At 49.2% G+C, this 10,607-nt stretch overlaps 2 protein-coding genes across 3 annotated transcripts; both read right to left on the bottom strand.

Annotated features, from left to right (window-relative positions):
* Positions 1 to 968: 968 nt before the first annotated feature.
* Positions 969 to 5,865, bottom strand: LOC125550177 (flagellar radial spoke protein 5-like). 2 transcript variants are annotated; one of them, XM_048713109.1, is made up of 9 exons: positions 5,535 to 5,865; positions 3,247 to 3,331; positions 3,031 to 3,147; positions 2,642 to 2,706; positions 2,428 to 2,516; positions 2,240 to 2,319; positions 2,043 to 2,154; positions 1,838 to 1,957; positions 969 to 1,676 (listed from the first exon to the last, which is right to left on the bottom strand). In XM_048713109.1, the coding sequence occupies exons 1-9, from the start codon at positions 5,863 to 5,865 to the stop codon at positions 1,494 to 1,496; spliced, it is 1,182 nt and encodes a 393-aa protein (XP_048569066.1). In that variant the 3' UTR covers positions 969 to 1,493. The 2 variants fall into 2 exon arrangements, with proteins under 2 accessions (XP_048569066.1, XP_048569067.1); XM_048713110.1 differs by lacking the exon at positions 5,535 to 5,865 and adding an exon at positions 4,068 to 4,417.
* A 27-nt stretch (positions 5,866 to 5,892) lies between these two features.
* On the bottom strand, positions 5,893 to 9,625 carry LOC125550176 (monodehydroascorbate reductase 3, cytosolic). The gene is made up of 10 exons (XM_048713108.1): positions 9,415 to 9,625; positions 9,249 to 9,320; positions 8,616 to 8,667; positions 8,414 to 8,494; positions 7,761 to 7,879; positions 7,367 to 7,586; positions 7,091 to 7,209; positions 6,880 to 7,005; positions 6,494 to 6,634; positions 5,893 to 6,410 (listed from the first exon to the last, which is right to left on the bottom strand). Exons 1-10 carry the CDS (start codon positions 9,466 to 9,468, stop codon positions 6,087 to 6,089), a joined length of 1,308 nt encoding a protein of 435 aa, XP_048569065.1. The 5' UTR covers positions 9,469 to 9,625; the 3' UTR covers positions 5,893 to 6,086.
* Positions 9,626 to 10,607: the final 982 nt, after the last annotated feature.

The following is a 10,607-nucleotide window of genomic DNA, read 5'->3' as shown; positions in this document are numbered from 1 at the left end:
TCGCTCGAAATCCTACACGGGGCTCGATCTGCTCACACTAGTAGAAAACAGGGTTTTGGTTGAGGCTAGAATAAGGGCATTAGTCCCGGTTCACTCACAAACCGGGACCAAAGGGGGCATGAGTCCCAGTTCATGAGGCTAGGGCGTCGGCCGGGCCTCGGAGGCCATTGGTCCCGGTTCGTCTGAGACCTTTGGTCCTGGTTCCAGACATGAACCGGGATCAAAGGGCCTCGCTCCTGACGCACCCCGTTTAGTCCCATCTTGTGGCTGGAACAGGGACTAAAGAGCTATAACTAGTATTTTTCAATTTCAGGGTCATTTAGCTAAAAAATCAGTAAATGCAAGAAAAATAATAAATGAAGTCAGGAAGGGTTAAAAATTGTTGATGTGGATTTGAATGGTGCATGTTGAACACAAAAAAGTCTGGAGTTGAAATAAGTTAAAGAAAATGAAATGCCTTTGTAACATACGAGTTTTCATCAATGTTTTAAATAGCGGGCTATGGTATATAGCGGCAACCCTTAAAAACAGCTATAGCGGGCTATATCGAGGCTATAGCGGCACATTGTACATGAAATCATTTAGCGACAGCATGCTCAAACAGCTATAGCTATAGCCGGCTATTTAAAACTATGGTTTTCATCCGAAACCCTGATACTTCGAAAGAGATTGTCCATTTTATACACAAAGTGCATCTAGTTTTTGCCGTAACCCTCTCAACTTTTTAGCACATGCTATGTGGGTGAAATGATGATACCATGCCAACTTTCAACCTTTTCAAAGTTCATTTGTACTGCTTTTCAATTTCAGGGTCATTTAGCTATAAAAATCAGTAAATGCATGAACATAGAACATCAACAATATTCAAAAGAACATATCAAAAGAACATAGAACATCTTAGTATGAAAACCTCCTCAAATAAAATTTATCATTGATATAAACAAAACATATTGACCACTCGCAAAACATATCAATAAAAATAGCTTCTTCTTTTTTTCATTCATGACAGGTACCATGAAAACACCATTGTTTGCTTTAATATTTCTTTACATACACATTTTTAACGAAGAACAATGGTCAAATTTCGCAGTATTGTCGACCATATCTCATTGCCCAGATCCTCGTATATTCCCAAACAGAGGAGCAACTAATAACAATTTGCACGGCAAGCATCACCACCAACACCATGATTCCAACAATTTTATACTACTAGAATTGAAATACAATATTATGCCATGATCAGATCGGTCTCCAAGGCCGGGATATGCTCCCTGTTGGCCAGGGAGATCTATCCACCACCACATTCGCCGCTGTTTTCGGTGGAGCACATGATCCTCCTTGTCTCTCTGTCTATCTGTCTCCATGCCACTGAAAGTTTTTCCTCTCCATGATTGTCACTCTCATTTGTTAAGGTGGTATGTTATGTATCGTTGTGGGAGCACATGCTGGGGGGATCGAGGATCGAGACTCGATCCCCGGCCATGTGAAAGTCACTAGGCTCTGTACTCGTCGCCGCAGTCTCCGATGACCTCCATCAGGTTCCTGCCCCGCTGCGACGCCTCGGTGATGCTGCCCATGTCCTCCTCGTCCAGCAGCAGCGACAGGATGGTGTTGGTGTCCCTGATGTGCTCCGACAGACCCAGCCTCACGCCCACCATCGAACCAGCCACCGATGTCTGTCCCCAAGAACAATCACAGTGTCAGCAGTCATGAGTTATGGCGAATATCATGAGCAAACAGAGATGAGATGATAGATCTCGAGGCCAATACAATGAAGATATTCCTTTTCTAGAGGGAGAAATGTACGATGAAGATGTGGAGGAAGATGGAGGATTACCTGGTTCAGTATGTATCGTACAGCGACAGTTGAGATCGGGATGCCGTGTTTCAGTGACACCTTCTTCAAGGTCTGGAGCAGAGCCTGGAACAGGCTCCAGCCACCCCAAGCGTCGATCATCTGTCGTACGTTCAACAATGAGAACAGCAAGAGAAGACCGGAAGGTGGGCAACACGTTGAACTGAAAGGATTAAGAAATTCTCACCCTCTTATACTTCTGCAGGGATGGGGTATTCAGAGGAGGTCCAGCGAAAGGTATGTTGATGTTGGTGTCGAGGAACTTCTCGGACAATAGGCCACCCATCACCGTGCCATACCTGCATCCAAGAATAATCTCCTAAACTTCAAGCAATCCTGTACTCAAGGAGAAGAACAAAAAGGGATGGAGGGGAGGGAGCAAACGTGATAAGCTTGACTCCGGTAAGCTCACAAAGCTCTGCCATCTTTTTCTGCGGGCGCATATCCACAATAGAATGTTGAACCTGGCAATTACAACATCTCTCCTTATTTTATCTGAGGACCATATGATCATCGACAGTAGTAATGGAATATACATCATGCATGAGGTAAGTAAGCAGTCATATAAATACCTGGTTGCTGACAATTGGTATTCCATTTTCTAGGATTATTTGCAGCCTCTCTGTATCGAAGTTCGTCAGAGCTACAGTCTTTATCTTGCCTTCAGAATTTCCATAACAGAAAAGGGCATGATGTAAGAGTTCATTCACAGTAAAAAACCACAAGAGTGTAAGAGATGAGTACACAAGTGAACTATTATTATCCAGTCAAGGTTCAAAATATTACCTTCCTCCTTGAGGTCGGTGATGTGCTTTAGTGCATCTAGATATCCGGGATTTGCGTAGTCCCACCTGTTTTGTGATAAAGGGTCAGAAAAATTAGCACCTGTGGCAATAGTTATATGATGCAATTGTTCCGAGCATCCTCCCGAAAAAAAGTACTCAACGGGGTCAAAAGCTTTAAAGAAAATAACACTTCTCATGTTTGGGAGTTTACTGAATGTGCCAAAATACTGAAACTGAGTTATAAACTTGACAGGATGTTCACTGCTGATTATCAACAGAGATCCATTTCCAAATTTCATCGAAGGCTTCACTTTGCAATTTGCATTGACAATGAAGATGAAATGGTACAAACACATTATGATACCAAATCAGCAAGCCACACAAGCATACCAATGGAACTGCAGCATGTCCAAGGCAGCGACATCCATCCTCTTCCGGGACCTGTTGATGTTCTCCTCAACAAAGCTTCTTGTCATCTTAACAGGTGGCGGCACCCACTTTGTAAGCCTGCACATACATTTTAGCGACAGTCAGAAGGCAGCAGCAGGAAAGTCTGCCAAGGCTGCGTCTTGGTGGCACCAAGACTGTGACAAATTATTCGCTCACCCCCTGACTTCTTCTAGCATCTCCGGCGGGCGCTCGCGCCGAACTTTGTTGATGAACATGCCGTATAAATCCTCCGCCGGTCCATCTGCCAAGACAGCAATCATGTTTTCATACCAAGTCGGTAATATGCTCCAGTGAAGGAAAAAAAATGGAGACTATCATCTCATGTATCAACATTTAACGCTTTCACGGCCATTATCTGCAGCTCGTAATAACACAGAAACAGAGCACACTACATACACAGCCTCCTGCTCCAATCAAACCTGTCATGGGCCAGAATGCTGATCAGGCTACGGCATCACTGTCACTCTGTCAGGAAAACAGACACACAAGCAGAGGAGGTTTTCTCGACGTCCAGCAAGGGTAAGTGTGCCCGAGTCAGTGGACAGGTTAGCAGGCAATGGCGTTCGAGTAAGCACAGCTGGTTTCCTCGATGTGTTCCGGTGCCAGCGTCGCGTGGGTGTTGGGTTTATAAACTCTGAACCTGTATCCCCTCTGCTTCTATCTAACCACTACTGCTACAACTCTGCCTGACACTGAAACTGTAATTCTGTTCTTCGGTTCTATCCTGTGCTCTATCTGCTCCAGCCTAACTGATGCTGTTTATTTATTTTGAAGGAAAATCGCAGCTTCAACTTACAATGCATCAATTTTTCAAGAAGCAATCAGACGGCATCAAGCAAGCCCACTAGCGTTAGACATACAGTAGCAATTTATCCGTAGGAAACGAGGCCCGATGTACATGCACCCTAGGTGTTCGCGCAAATTCCTAAGAGAGACTGCACACGGGGGGGGGGGGGGGGGGGTGGGGGGCTACGGACAGTGGTCGGCCATGTCGAAGGTGGAGAGGCCGGCGTCGGCGTAGGCGAGCATGGCGTCGACGGCGTCGGCGCGGTCGATGCGGCCCCACCCGCCGCTGGTCTGCCACATGCCGTTGAGCACCCGGCAGATGGCCAGCGACGAGTCGGTCCCGCCGCGGCTGCTGGCGAGCGTCGCCGCCCTCGCGCCCGGGGACGCCGACTCCACCGCCGGGCCCACGAACCCCGCGCACCTCGCGGGCCGCACGCGGCGCGGGGAAGGGGGCGCCGGCGAGAGCGCGCGGGCTGCTGACGACGACATGGCTGGCACGGGCACGGGCACGAGCCAGCGTTGGCGCGCGCGAGAGAGAGATAAGGCGCTCGTGGCTTCAGACTTCAGTACAAAGAGAGAAATTAACTTGTGTAAATTACTCTTAGTGACTTGGTCTAAAAAAATTACTGTACTTAGTGACTAACATGACACGCAGGACAAAACCTAGTCGAGAAAACCTAGAATAAATCCGTGTCTTTTGCCATCGACAAAACCATGCCCCAGAGTTTCCAAGACAAAGCTACAACGTGACGAGGACCGCCTTTTGAAAAGGGTTGCAAGTCTGCCATATCCGTACCGAATTACTTGTCGCATACATTGGCATAAATACGTCCGGATACATCTATTTCTGCGACAAGTAATTCCGAAAGGAGGTTACTTGCAGTGCAAAGCAATATAAACATGGTTATATTTGGGTTTCTAAACCACTAAAACGATCGCCAATGTCTACATAATAAGTCGTCTGACATGTCATTGCCGTTGCTCCTCTACCGGAGTTGAGTTTAATCTTACCGATGATAATTGGAAAGTTTTTTTGCACGTACCTCTAAGTACCATTGAAAGAATAGGATTTTTTTTGCACGTACTCGTAAGGGCCATTGAAAGAAGCACCCGGCATTAGATCTCACCGTAGGGTACGCCCGGCGAAACCGTAGTTACTCATCTCAAAACAAGTGCCGTTGGTTTAGTATAATTTCGTATTAACTTTGTACTCTCTCCGTTCCTGAATATAAGACCTTTTAGAGATTTGAATATAGACTGCATACAAAGCAAAACGAGTGAATCTTACGCTCTAAAATATGTCTACATACATCTGTATGTAGTAGTCAGTGAATGAAGGGATTAGTTTTTTCTCCTTGAAGATTATAATGTAAGTTAAGCAGATGGCGACATAGTTGAAGCAAACTCTGTTGCTAAGCCAAAATGAAGAGGCCAACGAAGGGACGGCCATTTCGGATTTAATTTGCAAAGCATTGGGTTTTTCTTTCTTCGCAAACCGAAAATAGATGGATATTCAGAGGCATTAAAACAGTTGGGCACCGCAACTCAAAATCGCACGGAAAATAGACGGAACGAGCGGCCGTGAGCCACGAGCGTGTGCGCACGCGGGACGCGGAAGCCTGATCCAGAGCGTGCGGAGGCGAGGCGATCCTACTCACAGATGTCGGCCATGTCGAAGGTGGCGAGCCCGCCGTCGGCGTAGGCGAGCATGGCGTCCACGGCGGCCGCCGGCGCCGCGCGGCCCCACGACGCGCCGCTCACCTGCCACATCCCGTTCACCACCCGGCACACCTCCAGCGCGTCCCCGGACGCCTTGCTCCTCACCGTCGCCGTCTTCCCCTTCCCCTCCTCCAGCCCCGACGCGCCCATCGCCGCCGCCACGGTGCACCTCCGTCTCCTCCCCCTCGCAGGCGCAAGTCGAGGAAGACCGGCGATCACGGCGGTGGTGGCCATCACGGCGCCGGCACCAGAGCGGCCACACAAAAGCATCCTCACAAAAGCTTATGCCAACAAATGTGTATTGAACTGACCGTAGGGGTGCGGGCTTTATTGAAACCTCAAAGGCGCGGAGAAACTGAGAGAGTATGTGGCATACAGACATCACAATAGCATCGACCAAATTGTACTGTGCAGTGAGCTATGTGTTTATGTATGTATGTATGTATTTGCAAATCTAATGCCCAACGTGACACTTCAGCGGCACGGCCACATCAGATCTTGCTGGCGAACTGGAGGCCGGCGGCCTTGAGCTCGTCGGGGCTGGCGGCGGGCGGCTGGGCCCTCGCGAGCTTGGCGATGGCGGCGTTCTCGTCCGGCAACCCGCCCTCCAGGAACGCGCCCACGCACTTGCCGTCCTTGACCCAGTACGACCCGAACTTGGGCTTGGCGGAGCTGGGGTCGGCGTCGCCGAACAGGATGGCGTCGCCGACGTTGTCCCCGTAGAACTGCCACGACAGGTCGAACGACCGCGAGTAGAAGTAGGGCAGGTAGTCGTACTCCTCCACGGCAGAGCCCGCCTCTTTCCCCTTGATCGCCTGGTGGAAATAGAGATGTGGTGTTGGTTGTTGCAGTTCAGAGGCCATATGGCGAAAAATGGAAGATGAAAATATGTCCTCACCTTCACGGCCTGCTCCGCGGACTTCCTGGAATGGTCGACATGCTCCACTCTCCTCTCGTCGTTGTAGATCTTCATCGGGAAGGTCGCCACGTCGCCAACGGCATACACTCCAGGGACACTTGTTTCGAAAAAAGCATCGGTCTGCACGAAATTTGTTCAGGCGCATCAGAAATTTGGGCATAAACGAGAACAAGCGAAAATGGAACTCAAGATGGCCCGGGCTGACAAACGCAGCTGCTTAGAGGAGAAAATAGCACACGCTATGGCAGACCAGCTGCCGTTCTTGATAAGGGGGCATACAGTTGAAGAATCATATACAATTTCTTTAACTGGAACAACGACACAAACTTCTGCACCCATAAAGGGCAAGTTTGAAGCAAACTAACCTTGATTCCACCTTTCTCCTCGGCAACTTGGCCTTTGAAGAGATTAGTCAACGGTCTGCCCCCAACACCGACGACAACAATATCAGCGTCGAGCACACTGCCGTCCTTTAGCTTAACTGCAGTCACCTGGCAAGCAGGAAACAAAGTGATAAGCATATGCACCTGCGATGAGAACAGTAGAGCTGAATTCAGATTTGGAAGCTGTACATACATCACCATTGGCGTCAGCATCAAAACCAATAGCAACTGTACCCTTCACGATCTTGACTCCTTTGTTGGTATAGTAACTCTCGTAGAAAGCTGCAATCTCGGCAGTGAAGAGACGAGGCACTACAAGAAACGAAATTATTGCGTTATACAGTTGTCAAAAACAGAATAACCTTCTAATTATAGTTTGCTTCACATCGTAACTGCATGCTAGTGGCATGAGGCAATGAGGCAAAGCTGAATAAAGATTAGTGATAGTATGTGAGTCATGGACACTTACTGCACCAAGGTTCAGGGAACACCATAGTCACATCAAGATCGTTCATCTTCAATACTGCACTTAGTTCAAGGCCAATGTAACCTCCTCCAACAACCACTGCCTTCCCACCCTTCTTTGCTTGGATAGCTGCGTACAGCTGGTCCGCATCGTCAACTTCCCTTAGGTACAGAATGTTGTTAGAATCAGCTCCTTGAGTGCCAAAATCAGAGAGCTTAATGACCTGAAAATCAAGTCAAAACATAAGTTTTACATCATAAGTAACAGCAACAGCAGCTAGTAATTGATAATTCTTTTATAAGGTCCGAGGGCAACATTTTGTTCCATCGCATACCCTTCATGTACAAAACAAATTGCTGACAGTTCAAAATCAAAATAAGAAGTCAATGACACATACTGAGGAGCCAGTAGCAATTAGCAAGATCTCATATGTAAAGGTTGCTCCAGCTTCACTAGTCAGAGTCTTGGAAGCAAGATCAGCTTTGACAATTTCAGTGCTCAGGATAAGCTCGATGCCTGCCAATACATGAATCATGAATATGCTCAGATGCAAAATCATTACATTAAGAACAAACACATGGAATGGATACTCTTGCAGACATATATTGCTTTGTCAACCTAGTTCTCAAAAGGAAAATAGACCCTGGGAAAATCGTCTGCTGAATACTAACAAATTTTGAATAGGCCAGAATAGTTTCATTTGAGGATCTCTGTTTCATATGTTACAAAATTATTTACCACAAGATTGAACAGGAAATAACGTTTCCTGATTAATTGCCTTGAAAAACTAGAAGAATGAGTAGTTACTTAAGCAGTAGGATTATCCACACACAGGGCCAGTGCAGTGAATAAGATATATCCAAAGGCGATAGTATGACAAGCTAATACCGCCATTTGGCTGGTGCCTGGGCCATACACCCTTACAGCTAAAGAATTGTGCAAGGAAGTAATCACAACTCAGTTTGGATAAATTGTGTAGGATGCAGGTTAGAACGCATACAACCATGAACTGCCAAAAAAAATACAGGGGACTTGGTCAGAAATACATACCTTTCTCTGAGTACCATTCAGGCAGGAGCCTCTCGCCTCCACTTCCCACGCACACATGGAATCCTGGCAATCTTGCAGGATCTGTTCATAGACAAAAACGCAAAGTGGGTCGGTCCTAACGACGTGTGTGCTAATCAAATGCGGTTTAAAAAATAGGGTGAATCAGGCATCAAGGTAAAAAGGCATGGACTGTAAAACTTACTCTGGGGGAACAGGTATGCCTTGCTGAGGGCAGGGCGCTCGTAAGGAGCCACCTGAAGCAAAAATCATGGTAAGAAATATGTTATACCATATATACTCTCACTAGATAGATAAGTAAAACCACGACTTGTTTGCGGTGACCAAACTGATAAACTGATAAACATTAGCAGCAGCAAGATGAGGAATAGGCTAATCATGGGTGCTACTACAGGGACCCAGGGAGAAGGTTGGTCAGTCCTGCTAGAAATCTAGTTTTCGCTCACATACGGCTAACAGTAACCAACATGATTTCAGTGACTAGTACTCCCTCCCTCACATATTAATTGTCGCTCAAACGGATGTATCTAGCACCGAAATGCGTCTAGATACATCCGTTTTAGAGACAATTGATATGAGACCAAGGTGGTGGTAATTTGAAGATAAACTAGAGATTCAGTACGAGCATACTAGGAAGATTAAACGCTTATTTATCCATGGCACAACTGTAATTCAGTGAACGTACGGCTGCCGGGGTGATAGAAACGTCTAGAATTGGATTCCTTTAGGGGAACACCGGAGTCCAAAACATCCATCCATCCAGAAATGCGTAGAGGCAGAGCAGAGAGGGGAGAGGGGGGAAGGGAGAATTACGTACGGCCTCCTTGGAGATGATGGCGAGCTCCCCCGGCTGCACGCCCTGCTTGGCGAACTCCCGCGCCGCGTACCCCTGCGCCAGCAAAAGCCGCGATGTGAGATCCGGGAAGAAAGGCAGTCGATCGATCGAACCCCCCGAAACGGAGCGGACGGAGGTGCGCGCTTACCCCGGAGACCCCGCCGCCGAGGACGACGTACTTGAAGTGCTTCCCGGACGCCATGGCCGGCGCGTGGAGGTAGGATCTGGCGAGCTGACCGGAGGCGGAGGCGGAGAGGATGGAATGGATGGAGCGGAGGCGTGATGGGGGCGAGAGGAGTGGGTGGTCTGGTTGGTTGTTGAAGAGTGTGGCAGGCCGAGCGTGCGGGCCCGGATGCGCGCGGGCCGGCCAATGGGGGGAGGCCCCGCCTGATTGGCTGGCTGGCTGGGCTCTACCGTGCACGTGGGCCGATCCTGGCCGCCCAGGACTGGTGATGGCCGTCCCGGCTGCAGAAGAGATGGATCGATGCCGGCCAGATGGTGTTCGATCAGTGGTGCACGTCACTGGCCGGCTACTTGCTCCACTTTCGGGCACAAATCAGAATAAGCTAATGATGCCACTCGCTCTCTGGTCTCTTCCGGACGCTGGATGCGCGATGCACGCCGAGAACCATCCATCTCGCAGGAAAAACGGCCCCCCGCGTCGCCTCGCTCTGGGCCACACGTGGGGCGGAAACCCTAGCGCCGCCACGGTTCTCCTTCTCCCTCACCCGTCTCGCCACCGTCAGAGGGCGCGTGCCGGCGAAGCCGGCCCGGCCCCGAGGAAGGCGGCGGCGGGGCTCTATCCCCTGCTGGTGCGGCGCGCCGAGAGGGGCCGCTTCACGACGCGCCGAGGAGATCCACTGGCGCTCGGCAGGGCTTTGGATCCGCGGTTCGCGCGCTGAGAGGGGCCGCTTCACGACGCGTCATAGGTGCTCGGTTCCCTGACGAAAGTCATGCTTAACTCGGTTTGGGCTGATGGCGAATGATGCCTTCGGGTGGGATTTTCCTTGTTGGAGGCGCCATCGAGGGGATCCGACACCTCTCCCTACTCCATCTTCTTGTCCCCCGGCGAAAACTGTGTGTAAGGGTGGCGTCAGTGGCGTCATTACTTTGTTGGAAGCATTTCCTTGAAGTCAAGTTCGGTGTGGGGAGCACTTGGTCTGTGGTGGTGTGGTGGATCTAGAGCGGGCAGCATTTTTGGTGAGCTTGGAGCTTTTGGTGGTGCATCCTTTTGGGACTGGTCATTCGGTCGACGGTGAAAGCAGCAGGAGCAACCTTCACATACAAAAGTAGTGTTGGGCAACCTATGTGTGCTTGCCTCCTAGGATCGGAGCGGCATAT

Source organism: Triticum urartu, chromosome 4, assembly GCF_003073215.2.
Source record: "Triticum urartu cultivar G1812 chromosome 4, Tu2.1, whole genome shotgun sequence".
In the NCBI taxonomy this organism is placed as follows: Eukaryota; Viridiplantae; Streptophyta; class Magnoliopsida; order Poales; family Poaceae; genus Triticum; species Triticum urartu.
Note: the sequence above shows the minus strand (reverse complement) of the source record. Positions and strands in the feature narration are given on the sequence as shown.

Excerpts from the sequence above, each read along its gene's own strand:
- LOC125550176 (XM_048713108.1), bottom strand. The coding sequence starts at position 9,468 with ATGGCGTCCGGGAAGCACTTCAAGTACGTCGTCCTCGGCGGCGGGGTC. Across the intron at positions 9,321-9,414 it reads TCGGCGGCGGGGTCTCCGGG|GGGTACGCGGCGCGGGAGTT; the intron begins GTAAGCGCGCAC and ends TTGCTGGCGCAG. Across the intron at positions 6,635-6,879 it reads AGGAGAAAGGTGGAATCAAG|ACCGATGCTTTTTTCGAAAC; the intron begins GTTAGTTTGCTT and ends AATTTCGTGCAG.
- LOC125550177 (XM_048713109.1), bottom strand. The coding sequence starts at position 5,865 with ATGCTTTTGTGTGGCCGCTCTGGTGCCGGCGCCGTGATGGCCACCACC. Across the intron at positions 3,332-5,534 it reads CTTCGACATGGCCGACATCT|ATGGACCGGCGGAGGATTTA; the intron begins GTGAGTAGGATC and ends CTGTCTTGGCAG. Across the intron at positions 1,958-2,042 it reads CCCTGCAGAAGTATAAGAGG|ATGATCGACGCTTGGGGTGG; the intron begins GTGAGAATTTCT and ends AACGTACGACAG.